The sequence below is a fragment of the Callorhinus ursinus genome, unplaced genomic scaffold, assembly GCF_003265705.2.
Source record: "Callorhinus ursinus isolate GAN/ISIS: 27379988/994484 unplaced genomic scaffold, GSC_fseal_2.0 scaffold16, whole genome shotgun sequence".
In the NCBI taxonomy this organism is placed as follows: domain Eukaryota; kingdom Metazoa; phylum Chordata; class Mammalia; order Carnivora; family Otariidae; genus Callorhinus; species Callorhinus ursinus.
In genome coordinates, this window is record NW_027397078.1 from 28,983,279 (window position 1) to 29,001,300 (window position 18,022).

The window sequence follows — 18,022 nt, forward strand, 5'->3', positions numbered from 1 at the left end:
TTAGCCAGGGCTGCCATAACAAATACCATAGACCAGGGGCTTAAACAGCAGAGATTTATTTCTCACAGTTCTGGAGGTTGGGAAGTCCGAGCTCGGGGGGCCAGCATGGCCAGGTTCTGGTGAGGGCCCTCTTCCGGGTTGTAGGCAGGCGGCTTTTTGTTGCAACCTCACAGGGCAGGAGGGAGCAAGCTAGCATTCTGACCTCTTCGTTTAAGGACACTAGGTCCCCTTTCTGAGGGCTCTGCCCTCATGACCTAATCGCCTCCCAAAGGCCCCACTTTCAAATAGCATCACAATGGGAATTAGATTTCAGCGTATGAATATGGAGGAGACAGGGGTGGCCCAGTGGCTCAATTGGTTAAGTGTCCGACACTTGATCTCAGCTCAGATCTGGATCTCAGGGTTGTGACTTCACGCCCCACATTGGGCTCCACGCGTGGAGCCTACTTAAAAAAAATAAAATGAATATGGGGACACACAAACATTCAGTCCATAACAGTAAGTATTCCTTTCACTGAGTGCAGTAGCACCCTAAGTTAACATGGTTTGGGTATGGAGTTATGAATGTGGGGATCTCCAAAATACCTAGACTATGTCTCTATAGTGGAACGAGGGGTTCCGGCATTCTAGCTCTGGGTGGGGATAAACTAATCCAATTAAACAATTAAGCCCAAACTGAAGAATCAAAGAAGTAACTTTCAGTTAACAGGACAGTGACACTTCATAATCCAAACCACACTTGGCACTATGTGTAAGCGGTCACTGCTGTGTCATTGGAAGGCTGTTTGTCTCAGTGGACTCACGGTTGATGGGTACGCCAGGAAGGGGCTGATTTCTTTCCCTGGATCTCCTGATGAGTTGCTGTCCTGGGATTAGTCAACTGGCCTCAGAACAGTTCCAGTTGTTGGTGCATAGTGATTTTCTTAAAAACTCCAGTCGTCCACTGTTGGAATAAGACTTGCACCTTCACTCAGTCATTTCTAGACTTCAGTTCTAGGCTTTAAAATGATTGATTTGTAATTGTTGGCTATGGAACGGTGTCAAAATACAGAATGCTGTTGCCCCTGAGGGCAGTATCAGTTGAGTTTTAGATGTTTTTGAAGAGGGCATAGGTTAGTTAAAGGAGAAAGTCAAATATTTAATGCCTTATGTGGGACCATTTGAAACTATGCCAATTTTTTTTTACCGAATATCCATGGCAGTATCACTTTGAAAGGACCCAACTTTTTTCATGAGCCTTCTTGTGAATAATTAAGAACGCTTTTGATTAATTTTGTTTAAGCTGGCAAGGCTCTGTATTTTATTAGATGTATTTTATTAGGTACATATTTCTTTGCGTATTTTCAGGAAAAGTCAACAAGGCTTTATCTTTATGTGACTCTTTTTCTACCTTACCCATTTTATGTCTAGGCACAGATTTTATTAGCACTGGCTTTTAAGAAAAACTTTACTGGGATATAATTTACTTATCATATAATTCATCTATTTAAAGTAAACAATGTAACGATTGTTAATATATTCACAGAATTGTGCATCATCAACACAATCAATTTTGGAACAATTAGATCACCCCCAGAAAGGAAGAAACCTGTTAACAGTCACTCACTCCCCACTTCCTCCCATCCTCCCCCCAACCCCAGCCCTAGACAACCACTAATCTACTTTCTGTCTCTACAGATTTGCCTATTCTGGACATTTCTTATAAATGGAATCATGCAATATGCGGTCCTCTGTGACCAGCTTTTTTTACTTAGCATAGTGTTTGCAAGGCTCACGCGTGCTGTAGCATATATTAGTACTTCTTTCCTTTTTATTGCCGAATAATATTTCATTGTTTGTATAGACCACATTTTATTCATTCATCGATTGATGGGCATTTGGGTTGTTTCCACTTTTGGGTTATTATGAATAATGCTGTTCCGAATATTGTGTATACTTTTTTGGTGTGAAGATCTGGCTTTTTAGTGATTCAGCTGCCCTTTTAAATATCACAGCTAAATAGGACCCCCGATGTGCTCTTGCTTAGTGCCTCCTTTTTAGGCACATGAAGTGTCTGGGTCACAGACAAGGCAGTGGAGGCCAGTTGGGGTAGGCGACTTCCCTGGGCGCATAGAGCTAGACTGGTGGAGTGGGATCCTGGATCCGGGTCTCTCGCTCCCAGGTTCAGCGCTTCACCAACTGGTGTGGAAACATGAAGGCAGAAGACGACCTAAAGCCTTCAGTGCACAGATTTGTAAAAGTCTTGTAGGCTTTTTCTGTTTGCTGTTTCTTCTGTTTGTCACAACAGTATGATCTGGTTTGAAAGCAAAAGAACAAGAACATCAGAGTTAGAAGGTTCCTTAGAGACTTTCTAGTCTAATATTTCCGTAATATAGATGAGGAAACCAAAGCCCAGAAATGCTGTTGGGGGGCAGAGCAGGGACTAGAACTCCGATTTCTACTCTTCACCGCAGCCCTCACTGTGCCCTGTAAGGGTGAGCATTCGTTTGTCAAGAGCTGGGTGAGGGTTGTGCTGAGTCATTTTCTGTCTCTTCTCTAATAGAATCCCGTCACAGGGCTGCTGTCGGCCAGTCACGAGCAGAAGGATGCCTGGGTGCGGGATAACATCTACAGCATTCTGGCCGTGTGGGGCCTGGGCATGGCCTACCGCAAGAATGCTGACCGTGATGAGGACAAGGCCAAAGCCTACGAGTTGGAGCAGGTACTGTTGACGGGCAGCCATGTCTTGGCTGCTCAGCGCCTTTTCCTTAAACTGAGAAGCCTGGAAGTAGCTGTGCAGAACAATTTGGTGTCAGCATTGCCTCCATTTCTGCTGTAGAGTATTTTAGGGAGGCGCTTAGGTGGTCTCCTTGATAGTTCTCTTTGAGATGTTTTTCCCTCCTTAAAAAAACCACCCAAATCACACTGTTCTGAAAAGGAAAAGAAAGCATCCAAATTCCTAACTAGCTGTATTTCTCTCACACATGCTCTGTCAATTTTATATATACTTATATACAAAATGTCATTATAAACTAATCGGTTGTTTTTAAAGAGTCAGCACACCAGAAATATACATTCCGAAGTGTAGTAGTCTGAAGTAGTCATGTTGAGAGGGTATTTATCCAAACAGTATTGCTATTTCTTAAAACATTTTTGGTATTTCCCTTAGAAATTCCTCTCTAGTCTGAACCATTCCAAAGCAGTCTTATGAATTTATAGTCAGTCACCCTTTCATTTTGAATCACATTGGTGTTGTCCAGTATTCATGCCTATGTTACTGTATGGCACAATGAAGTACTTTTATTGATTTCCAAAATCAGAAACCAACATAGTCACCGAAGCAAAGATTGGCCATCATTGAGTGTGTAAGAGAATAATCTGCCCTTGAGCACAGGAGGTATTTTCAGAGTATTTTGAGTGATAGCGTTGAAGTAGGGAGCATTGACATAGAACAGTGTAGTTCTCTTAGCATGAGAGCCTTTGGGATTTATGTTTGATTCATATGTTCCTTACTGGCCCTCCCAGCCAGTGGATTATCAGGTTCAGGGAGAGTTCTTACAGCCCAATCAGTGTGTTACAGCAACCAAAGTGGGCAGGAGTGACAGGCAGCCTTGATGGCCATAGCAAAACTAGCAGAGGAAGCCGGTCTGTGGGAGCAAGGGAAGGACAGTTTGGATTTGATGAGACATGCTGAGTGTAAGGTGATAAAATCACCAAGTCTTAGAGGTAAGGGAAGAGGTCGTTTTAAAATATGCCTACAGCAAGCACTGCATGCTCCTCCAAGAAGTTGGATGGTTATTATGTAAGTGAATCATTCTTTAGCAGCATAATAATTTAATGTGGATGTTCATCAAACTTCCCATCCCCCTTTGAGACAAAATCGAAGTAAAGCTTGCCTGGCTACACACACGTGTGCATGCACACACCCTGTACCTCGGCTCTGTAAGCGTTTTCTGATGCAGGCTAGAGTCGACTAGATTTGCTGCGCTGTGACTGACAGTAGTGAGGCACGAACAGGCCACATTGTTGTGTTGAGTGTGGTTAATAACTAAAGAGAGACCTTTCCCTTGATTATGGAGGATAACACAGGATCTTCCCGTGATCCTCAGTAGGGCTGCTATTGCCTTTGGGGTGTACAGTTATTCATTGTGTGAGACTGTCACGCACATCGCAGGACACTTAGGCTCCCTGGGCCCTACTCACTAAATGCCAGTAAGCCCCACCTTCATCATGGTGACAATAAAAATGCCCCCAGCCCAACATTTCCAGATGTTCCTCCACCCCTAGGGGATGGGAATGTCACCCCCAGTTGGGAACCACCATGCTTCTTCATAATGGAAAATAACTTTGTTTGAGGGGAAGTCAGTTGACAAATATTTGTGCTTTACCCTGTAGGAAATGTTAGTTATACCTTATGAGGTAACATTTTCTGCCTCAAAAGAGTTTATGTCCTAAAGTGAGATTGATTTCTAGAATCCTAGGATTTTAGAGACAGAAGGATCTGAAGGATGATTCATTCCAGATTTTTCTCTGGTAATTAACTTTCATGGCCTTTCACTATATTCTTGCCCTGCAGACCGTGTACATTCTACAAGAGAATGGTCCTGGGTGGGGGGGACCTTCTTTCAGCCGGGCTACTTCGACCTACAGAATATCCCATTCTGTTGCCACTTGTGAATTAGCTTTATATTGTTTTTAATAGGATGGATTAAGACCAGCTTTTGATGGGTCTGAATTTCAGAGGAAGTGGGAAGCAATATTGACTAAGAGCTCAAACTCTGGAGTCAGACCCCCGGGTGTGGGCTCTGTCCTTGCTCCACCCCCTGCCTGCTGGGAGCCTTTAGCAATGTTGCCTCATCTCTCTCAGCCTCAGGTTTCTTATCTATAAAGTGGGGTAATAACACGCGCCTCATAGGGTTGTTGCCAGAATTAGACAGAATCCAATCCAGGTCAAGGGTTTTGTACAGTGCCTGGACAGAATGTCTGATTATCATAGTACTACTGTTATTATTCATAATGATAATGATAATAGTTGGTTGCAATACATACTATTAAGAAACCTTGGCAGCTACTTGCATTTTGTAAGAACTTTACTCAATAGTCCTGTGATGGTGTCACAGATGGCTCTTTTGGCAAAGTAGCATTACTTTGGGGCAAGCATGGTGAGGACTTAATTCATCTTTGGCATAACAAAAAATAAAAAAGAATTGTGACATCAGAATTAATCCTCAGGGTACTAGGCTTGTAAAAATTGTCTTGCTAAAATACCAGTGAGGAGTCACTGGATTTTAGAACTGAAGGTGCCATCTGGTCCAACCCCTTTATTTGAGATGAATTACGGTATGAAGATTTTCTTTCTTTGTGATGGCGTGGAGATAATCTCAACAGTCAGAATGCTTGTATATGCTCAGGATATGCCTTCTCAGGGAGGTTTGTGGGCAGCCCTGGCTTACGGGCCATTGTGGTAAGGAGGTGGTTTTCAAGGAGCAGGGAAGCTGGCCTTGTCACCGATCCCACTTTCTTTCCACAGAACGTGGTGAAACTGATGCGGGGTCTTCTCCAGTGCATGATGAGACAGGTAGGCAGAAAATGACAAAAGTGTTTTCAGGTCATCTGAGTGGGCATTTTGTCACTTTCATGGTGACAACTAACATTCCTAAAGCGTTTTGAGCTTTTCTTCTCAAGTGGAAGAGAAATTAAAAATACTTGGCTTACTTTGTCCTTTAAAATTATCTTCAATAATCATACTATAGAACCACAGACTCAAAGGACCCTGTTTCTAACAATCCTTTTGAAGAGTTATTTGTGTAGAAGGAGAGCATGCCCTTTTTTTAAACGGGGATGAAATCATTGTTTTTAAAAGCCACTCTCGGACAGCCATGTAGTATTTATTCTGTTGAGCTTATATATAGAGGGGTTTCTTCTCATTTGAGTTGAAATGCTTGAGTAAAGTTTAAGGCTTGACATTACTGTCTACTGGCATTTCAGTGGGGGGGGGGTGGTAAATAAAAGAATTCATTGAGCTTGTACTATGCACAGAACCTCATTATGGGATTTGCCCAGGTTCCAAAATGAATGATACTGTCCCCACCCTTCAGCAGCATGTGCCTGGTTACTCTTCAAAGCCCTAGTTCCTCTTTTCCTTTTGACATAAGGAAACAGGAAGCTGAAGTTTAAACGGGTCCTCTTCCCTCTCTCTCTCGCAGAGCGCCTACCATGTGTCACAGCTCCGGCTGGGCATACGCACACAAGGAAAACCCTTTGGCTTGGCCCATCGCCCTGTAGAGCTTGTTAAAATCCCCCTGGGCTGGGCCATATCTGGTGTGGACAGGGAGAATCCCCCACACAGCTCCTCCGTGTGGTGCTGCGTTCCATCTCTCTGGCTCTCAGAGGTAGCAGCTAAGAGGTCTAAGAGCAAGAGACTGACCCTGGGTGTGGCCTCTGCCAGCCGTGAAGCCCTTAACCATGTGGAGCCGGCTTGCTCTCTTCCTCAGGTGGCTAAAGTGGAGAAGTTCAAGCACACTCAGAGTACCAAAGACAGCTTGCACGCCAAGTACAACACCGCCACCTGCAGCACCGTGGTGGGCGACGACCAGTGGGGCCACCTCCAGGTGGATGCCACCTCCCTCTTCCTCCTGTTCCTGGCCCAGATGACTGCCTCTGGTGAGCCAGGGCCCTTGGAGCCCATTGTACAGGGAGTGGCAATCCAGAAGGGAGCAGGGAGGGGCAGGCATTGATCCAAATTCAAAGTAAGTTATTTCTGTAAAGAAAAAGCATGCATGTTTATAATACCACGTACATTGACTCGGTGACCTGCCAACGGCCAGTTTTCTGAGGACCTATAGGACAAAGGGCTGTCGAGCCAGCTCTGGTAGCATCTCTCTGGCTGATCCCAAAGCTGGCCTGGCCCCTTCACCTTTTCCTCTCACTTCCCTCTTCTAGACACACACTCATTCACCTGAATTATATTCAAACAGCATAATTTCTAGAACTCCATAGCCTCCATGCTGGGAGTGGGCCAAAAACTCCCTGACTGTGAGCATTGTTCCTCAGCCCAAGCTGTTGGCTTCCATGGCAGCTTGGACACCAGGCCTCCTGAGCTCCAGACTGTAGTGTGTTTCTGCTAACCAAATGGTCTCTTGCATGACAGAGTCCGCTGCAACGGCCCCCAGGGGTTAGGTCATTTAGCTGCTGCGCCTCAGTGTTCTTAGCCCCAGTCCAGTAAACTGACCTTCTGAGTTAGAGGCTTCCCGTGAATTTCAGTCTGCAAATATGAAACTCTAAAGGTAGCAGAAATCAATAAATAATATTGTTATAGCTTTGTGAATAAGCCAGGCATTTATAAAAAATACTTTTTGGTTATGAAAATTAAGATGGCTCACTGTAAATAGTTTGGAAAATAGAACAAAATACAAAGAAAAAAGTTCTACTGCCAATTTTCATTTGGATGTGTCTCTTCTAAGTCTTTTTCTTTTTCTTTTTTTTTTTCCAATTTAGGGTCATATTGTTTACATAAATAGTAGTTGTTATTATATAGAATTATAACTTAAGCATTTTCCCCATGATCTTACAAGCTCTTCATAAATATAATTTTAGCAACTTTATCAATGGATATGCCATAATCAAATGATTCCTTTATTCCTTTTTTCTCCTAGTGTAACTGATGTTGCAATCCAACTTTTTTTTTTAAAGATTTATTTATTTGAGAGAGAGAGGTGGGGGGAGAGGGGCAGAGGGAGAGGGAGAGAGAATCCTCAAGCAGACTCCCTGCTGAGCATGGAGCCCGATGGAGGGCTCCATCCCGAGACCCTGAGGTCATGTCCCAAGCTAAGATCAAGAGTCGGCTGCTTAACTGACTGAGCCACCTAGGTGCCCCACAATACCAACTTTGACCCCCATCTCTACTTGCTTCCTTCTGTTGGATAGACTTCAGAGGCTATTTATATATATTACCAAATTGTTTTCAGAACAGTTTACTAGTTAAACTCCCCCTACTGATGTAAGAGTTCATATCTACCATACCCCTATCAGCTTCAAAAATCCATACTTTTCAAAATAGGTGTATTTGCCATAATCACCTAAACATTTGAGGGCCCAAGCAAAAGTCCAGCTCTCTGGATCACCACCTACTTCAACGAGTCAATGCAGCTCCCTGGGGAGGTCTGGGGAGCTCGCCATCCCACAAGGTCAAGGGCTGTCTCTTGAAGGTGGGGGCTCTATTTTACCTATCTGCCATAGGGGAAAGGTACCCACCCTTCGACTCATTCAAGGATAAGAACAGTGTCTGGTTGCTCTGGGCTAAAATTTGTGCTTTGTTGGAAACCTCTTTGCGCAAATCCAACACTAGCAGAAGGCCCCACACCTCTTTCAGCCTTTTCTATCCGTAGGCACACCCGCATTCCTTCCTTCCTTTCTCTTTCTGAGATTAGACATTAGCTGTTTCAGTTTACTTCAGATTTAATTTTTGATGCCTAGTAAGAAAAATGAAAATGGGGGAAAACAAAAAATGAGAGTACAGGAATTTCTTTCCTAGTATGATATTTGTAATTTGGGAGTGGCAGCACACACATCTCTCCTTACAACATAACTCTGTAACTTTACTATTTGTTTCTCTTTACTAGGTTTACGTATTATTTTTACCCTTGATGAGGTGGCCTTCATCCAGAATCTTGTTTTTTACATAGAAGCCGCGTATAAAGTTGCTGTAAGTATCAACCCTGGTAGTTCTTCAGGTGTCCCAGTTCAAAAGAATAAAAATCATACAGGTCTTGGAGGGCCAGGCTGTTTGGGGCTGATCAGAAAGTTGGCAAGATTCGAGCTCTTAAGACTGTCACCTCTGCACACAAAGTACACATTTTTGTCCTGGGACCCAGTTGAGGAGTTGATGTTTTTGGAATGCACCACATGCTCTGTTTGAATCCTTTGTACTTATTTTTAAAATTTTTTTTTTAAAGATTTTTATTTATTTGCGAGAGAGAGAGAGCACGCACAAGCAGGGGGAGCGGCAGGCAGAGGGAGAAGCAGCCTCCCTACTGAACAGGGAGCCCGATGCGGGGCTCGATCCCAGGACCCTGGGATTATGACCTGAGCCGAAGGCAGCCACTTAACCGATGGAGCCACCCAGGCACCCCTATGCTTATTTGAAATAAGACCCTAACATGTCCTATAGCCGGCACACAGGCCGGCTGGAATCCGGGTGAAGGGCAGCAGCATCAGCTTGTCAGTAGGAGCTGCAGAGCCGTGCGGATCACCCCAGGCAGCCCACAGGCAGAGGGGCCAGAGCCGGATGTGTGCCCCAGGCCAGGTATGGGTGGCTGTAAATGTGTATAAAGCCCAGTGCCTCCAAGCTTCTGCTGATACGGCAGGTGGAGCCTCATGCACTTCTAGTTGTTCTAGAACAACTGACCTGGGCAAAGCTGACTGCAAGGGCAGTAAAGAAAGGGTAGGGTTTGGTTTGTTTGTTTGTTTGTTTGTTTGTTTGTTTGTTTGAAAAGCCACTGTGGTTGAAAGCAAGGGTCAGCAAACATTTTCTGTAAAGGGCCCGACAGTAAATAGCTGTTTTCGCCTCTACGGCCCCTGTTGCTTCTCACGTCTGCCCTTGTTGAAGAAAGGCAGTCATAGATAGCACGTGAACACGTGAGCATGGCTGTGTCCCAGATAGACCTTCTTTACAGAAGTAGGTGGCAAACTAGGTTGGGTCTGAGGGCTACCTAGGTCTAAAGAGGCGATTCTCAATGAGGGGCAGTCTGCCCCTCCCAGGGGACGTTTGGCAACATCTGGAGACGTTATTGCTACTGGCATCTAGCTGGCAATGGTGGGGGATGCTGCTGAACGGCCCGCGGTGCACAGGACTGCCCCACAACAAAGAATGGTCCAGCGCAAAATGTCAGTAGCACCGAGGTCTAAAGAAACCAGAGGGGAGTGGAAAGGGTGGGACTTTAGTTGGACCTTGGAGGGTGAGCAGGGTTTAGAAGAGCAGAAGGGTGTGATAGCGGGAGCCGTACTGGGTAGGAATGGGCTCTGAGTGTGGGAGGGGTCCTTGGGGAGAGGGGGTGTGGAGGGAAGGAGCAGACTTCTCCTGCAGGCAGAGTTTTGGAGACTTAGCACAAACCCAAGTCTGCTTGTGGGCATGCCGGGGATGGAGGCCACATGACGGAGGTGTGGCCAGCCGCAGGGATTTGACGGAGCCAGTGCTGAATAGGCAGTTTGTCATTTGAAATTCTTGCACAGGGGAGTTAGCTGATCGGGCAGTTTTTGAGGATGAGTCACTTGGATCCAGGGTTGGAGTGAGAATGGGTTGGCATGTGGAAAGGCCCGAATGTGAGGAGCACTGAAGGCCGGAGTCCTGGGCCTCAGCTAGAAGGCATGCCAACAGGAAAGAGTCTAACGCCGCTCTGGCGTGCCTATGTCTAAATGTGCACATTTTGGAAATGTTCCTCTTTGCAGATCAAATAATAAATACTGAAATTTTGGCACTGGTCCTGTTCTTGTTGGCTTGTAATTTTTCAGTAGTGCATGTAGCATTATTTCAAAACAGTATCCAGTGCTTGCCTTTCTTCAGTGAAAATAAGAATTATAAAAGTTAGGTATGCATGTATCACATCCTCTGTATGGATGGAGTGTTGTGAGCCAATTCACAATAACTGGTTTTAAAAGACCAAGAAAGTTCAGTATTCTGTGCCTCAGTTTTGATTTTGGCCTCTGTTACTTGCTTAGCATTTTCCCCCAAGAGGTAACACTAGAAATAGGTATTAAATTATATTAAATGGCTTGGTTGGCTTCAATTAGTTATAATACATTTGTTAAAGTTTCTTTTTTCTATCTTACAATTTAATATAAGTTCAAAGGGATCAGCTAAATAGAGGGGCAGCATTTCATTTGATTTGAAGATAAATAAAACATTTTGTTCTCTACAAATCAAGAGTTTCTTACAAATTGATAACTTTTGGGAGTAAGAAAACTGAGAGTGTCTTTGCATGCATTTTTGTTCCACTTGAGTATTTACTTGCAAAATTCTGCACAGAGGTCAAATGAAGTGAAATTGAGGACAAGCACAGCCTGAGTATATAAAGCCATGAATTCAGTAAAACCTTGGAGAAGAGAGATTCATGTTTCGTGGTGCCTGTGGTAACATAACAGAATTATTTTTCCATAGCGCTTCTCCTCTACCTCTTTTTCCTGCTCTGATTACTACCTTTTTCTTCCATAGGATTATGGAATGTGGGAACGGGGAGATAAGACTAATCAGGGCATTCCGGAATTGAATGCAAGCTCTGTAGGAATGGCCAAGGTAACACTCCTGACCTGTTCGTTCTTCCTTCTGTGTAGTTCTACTGCTTTGATTTGGTTCTCAATCTTTAGGGGTTTGGATTTAATCTGATTAGCATATTTTTCAAAAGTCGGCTGCTAGTATGAAATTCAAGTGGCACATACACCCCAGCCTACTGAGATTATAGGTAAAGGATGTAGGTTTCCTTACCCTGAAATGTGCGTGAGCCAGAAATTAAGCGCCCTCCTTCCTCATTATCCATTATTATCACTCACAGGTCTAAGGTCTTGCTGTTGTCTGAGCACCTGGATGTGTGATATCCAGTTGTCTTTTCTGGGTTATAAAGAAGGTTGAAGAAAATAACCGCTTTGTAGGGCAGGGCTTACAAGTTCAAGTCTATGGAGTCAGGTCAGGCAAGTAACATAAACAAGTGAAGCAGGCCAGATAGAAAAATATTGGAGGGTACTGGGGACACTGGGAACTTTCTCTAAAGGTATTCCAATTCAAAATCATTTTTAAAAATTTCTTTAGGCCGAACGGAACATGGCTGTGGGGCAGATTCAGTCCGCCAGCCACCAGTTTACATCTCTTGTCCTCCACATTTCACTCCCTCCCTCCCGCTCAAGACGGAAGTACGTGCTTGGATAGAATAAAGACTCTAGAGCTAGAATTTTCAAAGCAACAAGAAATATGTTCGGTGAAGGTCAAGTGACAGAAAACATACTTAATACTAAAAGAATTAACTTTAAGTGGCAGACATGCTAATGTTAGAATTAACACATAAAGATGAAAGAAAAGCTGTCCGTGAATTTAGTGCGCCCCCCCCACCAATGTTACGAACTTGTTAATATTTTATTTTTCGGTCAAATACTGACTTCATTTGGGGAAATGTTTGTCTATTTTCTCTTTCTTGTTTCTGCAAAGAGCAGCAATGTACAGGGAAGGCCTGATTCCACTGAAAATAAGGATAGAACATGTCTATAGGACACTTTAGCTGAATTTTAAAGATGTGTGTTTCGTCACCTTTGGCAACACATGTATGCTAGATCGCTTAATGGGAAAGGAGGAGTACTGGATATGGGCATGTATGTTTACTAGAAAGAAAAAGTGGTTCATACCTGTGCTTGTAGGCAGCTCTTGAGGCAATTGATGAACTGGACCTTTTTGGAGCCCACGGAGGACGCAAGTCCGTGATCCACGTCCTGCCTGATGATGTCGAACACTGCCAGGTAGCAGCTCCAGCCTCTCATGGTCTGGACAGGAGGGAAGGAGACTGATGGAGTAGAAGACCTGGGTTCCGGTCACATTCCTCACCTTTCTTTCTTTTTTTTTTTTTAAGATTTACTTTTAAGTAATCTCTACACCCCACATGGGGCTCGAACTCACGACCCTGAGATCAAGAGTCGTGTGCTCCACCGACTGAGCCAGCCAGGCACCCCACACTCCTCACCTTTCTAGCTCGGTAGTACTTGGCTTCTTTGAGCTTCACCCTATCCATAAAATGGGCATACTGGCACCTTCCCCTCCTATTGCACAGGGTGGTGGTAAGGATCAGAGTAAATCAACTTAGTTCGTCAGAGCACCCTGCAAGCTGAGAAATGCTGGGTAAACCTAAGACACAACAGTGGCGAGGTATATATATATATATATATATATATGTGTGTGTGTGTGTGTGTGTGTGTGTGTGTGTGTGTGTGTGTGTGTGGAGTCAACAATCAGAGCAACCTTGTTTGGCTGGAGGCAAAATCTGATCTGATTGTTGAGCATATAGGTGGTTTTCTCTCAAGTTTCTCTCATAATGCCACCAAATTGAATGACCAGCAAGCAGTAGTTCACTTGGGGAGGGGTGGAGATGGGTGGAAAGGATAGTGGAGGAGAGATGAGATGGGAGAAATGACAAATTAGTAGAACCTGCATGAAATACAAGTCAGAGAAAGAAGAGATTTGTTGCAGATTAGGGGAGTCCGTTGAACAGACAGTAGGTCACCCGTTGCTGGTCAGTCAGCAAACTCTTAGTGAGGGCCCACTGTGTGCCACATCCCGTGCCGGGGTTATGGGAGTGAGAGCCATGTAAACTTGTTAGCAGAGAGCTTCTGGAGGGAGTGTGTGTTTCCAGGCAGAGAGCTTAAGGGAGAGCAGCTAGTTAAAGAACTGGGCTTGGGGGTCAGTTCACTTGAGAAAATGAAGCTTTATTCTGCAGCTGAAGGGTTCCCCATCTTTACCCCCTTTGCAGCTCATCCATTTTCCCACAATAAATAGTCCATAATGGGGACTCTGCTGTTTCTTGGGCTACAGTTTAATAGAGTCGAGCTGATGTGCATCTTAATAATGCCTAGTCCCTAGTGGAAACTGTGTGAGCTCTGTGGCCAGCTGGGCCTGGCTTAGAATTCTTGTTCTGTCACATGAGGCTCTGTGTCTGCATCTCAGTCAGCCCTCATGCGTGAACTGGACAGAGTATCCAAATTCCTTCTTTATAAAATGGAAAAAAAATTTGTTAACATGACCAAATGGGATTTATTCTAGGAATGCAAAATTGGTTTAACATCTGAAAATCAATTAATGTAGTACACCATGTTCATATGAGATTTAATATGCTTATGTTTGCAGGGCTCTAGCCCCGTGTCTATACACATTAGATCCCAAAGTCAGCTCCCTTCCCTTCCCAAACTTATCACTTTCACCTTCCTTTAGTTTATAGTGCCTAGTCCAACCACCTTATAATCGAGGCTATATTATAGTGCCACTAAGTAACCCTAGTTCTAGGATTAAAGTAATTCTGTTATTTACCGTTTTACCTGAGTGTTTGTGTGGTCTCTTGGATTTGACTCCTTCACATGGGTTTTGATCACCCAGTCATGTTCCACAGAAGCCAGACATTTCTCCGTGCTTGCCCTGTATGTGTATTCTTCTCTGTCTTTATCTTCACAGCCAGGACACCCTGGCCTGCTGACACAGTAGCCCTTAGTTCCTCACCTGCATGTCCGAAAGACACAGCAAAGTCAACAGAAGGCCCCCAAGGGAGGGAGCCCAGCAGTTCTCAGCATGGGCTCCAGGCAGTACTGTGCTCTCCCTGACCCTCTCCTCTCCTGCGAGAAACAGGAGTCATTGGCTGGGCAGGCGAGGTCCCCCAGTGGGGGCTCTGTTGGTAGGAAGAAGCTCTACTCAAAATCGGCAAACTCATTTAAATGTTTCTTGGGTCTAAGGTCATGGTCTCTAGATACTGTATGCAACTGTTCATGCTTCCCAGATTCAAGCCACCTCTTTGTTTCTCATTCAGTCTATTCTGTTCTCCATGCTGCCAAGAGCATCAACATCTAAGGAGATTGACGCTGGACTTCTTTCCATTATCTCTTTCCCGGCCTTTGCAGTGGAAGATGTGAACCTCGTGAATGTGACCAAAAATGAAATTATTTCCAAGCTCCAGGTAAGGGTTGATCATGCTGGTGCCCTTCCGCCCTGTGTTAAGTGCCCCTTTCATGATGACATGGAGCAGCTCACCCAGGCCTTGGTTCTCCATGAGGTCAGTGCCTTCGTTTATCTAGGCGGGATCCAAAGCCAAGTGTACGGGTGAGAAAACAGTCTCAGGTTGATCGAGTGCCCTAGTTCTTTTCCCGCTAGCAGAGCTTGAACTCCAGCCAGCACCTTTGAACCCCAATTCGTACCCCTCCTGTACTTCTAAAGCAGAGCTTCTTAACCCTTTAGAGATCACAGACTTCTTTGAGAATCTCTTGAAAGGTATAAGGTCCCTGCCAGAAAAAAATGCACACGTCCCAATATCCTCCAACTCTACACACAATTTCTGGGGGCTTAACAATCCCAAAGTTAAATCGAGCTTAAGAAAATCCCTGCTCTGAGGTGAAATGCAGGAACTATGACACAAGATACCAAACTGAGAATGTTATTAAATAGCCCAGGCAACTGAACTTCTCAGTAAAATGATCAAGATGTAAGTTTTCTTAAAAAAAAAAAATAATAAGTTTCTTGAGCCAAAATCTTCATGTTGATGATCCTACTTAGATTCCGTAAAAAATGCCTTTAGCCCTTGGATACAAAGGGAATGAAGGGTCTCTAGTCATATCCCCAAAGAAGCTGTCTCATGGTTTAGTGGAGAAAAAGGAAGCTCTTTTAGCTTGTCCCAGTAGGCAGGGAGTCAGTGCAGGGAATGAAGTGTTTAAAGGAGAGCAGGTTCTTGGCTGGGCCTCCCCAGAACTCCCAGAACTCTATGGGGCTGGCCGCTAGGAGCCCCCACGCACTTAAGAAACTGGGAAATGGACACCCAACACTGTGATCCAGGGACTAGGGAGGCAGATCGAGGGCTCAGTGCCACCATCCTCCTTCCTTAACACCCAGGAAGCTGGAGAGGATTACTGGAGCCTGCCCCAAGAAAACCAGCAAGAGCCCTAGGCCAGAGGAAGCCCCACCCACTCCACCCTGCCCCTGCTTCCACCTCGCTGCATCCAGAGCCTAATTGTGAGGAGTCTGGAATGTCCTTTTGGTTTTCCAGTCTTTCAGGTCAAAGCAGTCCAATCCAAGTATCTGCCCTGGTGGCCTCTGTGAGCGATGAGGGTCCCTCTGCATCTTTGCGTGACACAGCCGGTCAGAATGAGGGCTGGTCATTCTGTGAACTCTGAGTAATTACTCTCCCAGCCCTGATACTCCTATGGAAAGTTTTGGCATTCCCTTCTCAGCACTGATCAACCCTGAATTTCCTTGGCTTATTACTTAAAAATAATTTTTGTATTGATAACAAAGAGCACTTGGTACACATTTCGTTACTAAAAGATTCATGGGAATGGGGGTGGAGGGCCAACACGAATCAACAGAAAAAGACAAAGAAATTCTTCTCTTTCATCAAATGTACTTTTTTTTTTTTTTAATCTTCTTAGGGGCGTTATGGATGCTGTCGTTTCCTTCGAGATGGTTATAAAACCCCAAGAGAGGTTGTATTTAAATATTGTTTCGTATGATTCCTTAACTGCTTCATATTTAAGTCACCACCGTGGTGTTCTCCCTCTCTCGATTATAAAATTACATGTTAGAATATTGGACGGGGAAGTCTTAATTTTGAAGACAGCAAGGCTGGAGTTAGGCAGTAGAATAATAAGATCATCAGGAGGACAGCAAGCTGGTGGTTTAAAACCAGCCTGTAGGCATGGACACTCAGTTCTGTGGCTCCCACGATGTGTTCAAGAGAAACTGTGGCCTCCCTCTCAAGTTGCTTTGCCACAGTGACTGATAGAGTGATTTCAGTGAAACAGATAGTCTGCTGAGCACTGTGATAGGCAAATTGCTATTTATTTGTTAGCAATCTAGGAAGCTTAATATAATAAACCACCAAGGAGTCTTGTGTACATTTCTGATAGACATTTCTGAAATTTTACCATGGAAAGCTGCCAGAAATAGCATCTCCGCATTATAGCCAACTCCTAATCCTAGCAGCCACAGAGATGCAGTGATTCAGAAAGCGAGGGAGACCCAGTGAGGTACAGGGGGATTATATATGTAATCTGACAGTACCTTTCAGAAGGTTTCCTGTTTGATTCCAGGACCCAAACCGATTACATTATGACCCTGCTGAGCTCAAGCTCTTTGAAAACATTGAATGTGAATGGCCTGTGTTCTGGACGTATTTCATAATAGATGGGGTCTTCACTGGCGATGCCGTTCAGGTGAGAACATGCTGGGTGCTGTGTTGACAATCAGCATTTTCATTCCCTCGGTGTGCTGAGTGTTATTAGAACATAAGATTATGCAAGAATTTAGGGCACCGTTTCAGTTATCTGTTGTCGCTTAACAAGCTTTCCCAAAATGTAGTGAATTAAAGCAACGGCTATTTTGTTTATTTGCTCATGATTCCACAATCTGGGCAGGACTCAGCAGGGACAGGTTGTCTCTGCTTCGCTTGGTGTCAGCTGGTTCACTGGGGCTTGGAGGATCTACTTCCGACATGGCGTCACTCACGCGGCCGGCAGCTTGATGCTGGCTCTTGGCCCAGGCCTCGCTTCGCCTCCATGTGGCTAGCTTGGGCTTCTCACAGAATTGTAGTGTCTGAGCAGTTAGGCTTTTCACCCGAGAATGCACAAGCAAGAGCTGCTAAGCTTTCTTCAGGTTCAGGCCCCAAACTGGCAGTGTCCTCCTGTTGCTTTTTTTTTTTTTTTTTTTTTAAGATTTTATTTATTTATTTGACAGAGGCACAGCGAGAGAGGGAACACAAGCAGGGGGAGTGGGAGAGGGAGAAACAGGCTTCCCACCGAGCAGGGAGCCCAATGCGGGGCTCTATCCCAGGACCCTGGGATCATGACCTGAGCCGGAGGCAGACGCTTAACTGACTGAGCCACCCAGGCGCCCCCCTTCTGTTGCATTCTAATGTTTAAAGGGTCATGCCACATTCAAGAGGAGGGGACTGCACAAAGGCCTGAGTACTAAGAGGTGGGGTTCATCGGGGACCACAGATAGTTCTGGTTGTCCTGTTGTTTTTTTCAGACCAGCCTAGGCTTTTGCTGTCTTCGGCTCTAGTATAAAGGTACTGTCAGCGAACATCTTATTTGATGTAACAGCATTCTAGAGGGTTCCCAGCCTCCAGCCTCACTCCCTGCTGTTTCTCTATACCGGTTGCCAGGGGCATCTTATTAAAAGGCAAATTAGATTATGCTACTGCCTTACTTAAGAGCTTTGAAAGGCTCCTGCTTGCCTTGGGATGAAGTATAAGGTCTTCTCCTGTTTTGTAAGGCCCCATAAAACCTGGCCCGATTTCTTACTGCTCACTTAACTTCC

The 18,022-nt window shown here is 44.7% G+C and overlaps 1 protein-coding gene across 6 annotated transcripts in view; it reads left to right on the forward strand.

The window, feature by feature from the left end:
- PHKA2 (phosphorylase kinase regulatory subunit alpha 2) overlaps positions 1–18,022 on the forward strand; it is a 73,143-nt gene that overhangs the window by 21,623 nt on the left and 33,498 nt on the right. For 5 of the 6 annotated variants that reach the window (XM_073902018.1, XM_073902017.1, XM_073902016.1 and 2 more), the window contains 9 exons: positions 2,543–2,701; positions 5,510–5,557; positions 6,474–6,642; positions 8,601–8,683; positions 11,189–11,269; positions 12,379–12,477; positions 14,526–14,672; positions 16,135–16,188; positions 16,795–16,917. In XM_073902018.1, the coding sequence (XP_073758119.1) occupies positions 2,543–2,701; positions 5,510–5,557; positions 6,474–6,642; positions 8,601–8,683; positions 11,189–11,269; positions 12,379–12,477; positions 14,526–14,672; positions 16,135–16,188; positions 16,795–16,917 (963 nt within the window). The remainder of the gene's footprint in view (positions 1–2,542; positions 2,702–5,509; positions 5,558–6,473; positions 6,643–8,600; positions 8,684–11,188; positions 11,270–12,378; positions 12,478–14,525; positions 14,673–16,134; positions 16,189–16,794; positions 16,918–18,022) is intronic. The other variant, XM_073902020.1, reaches the window with a different exon arrangement.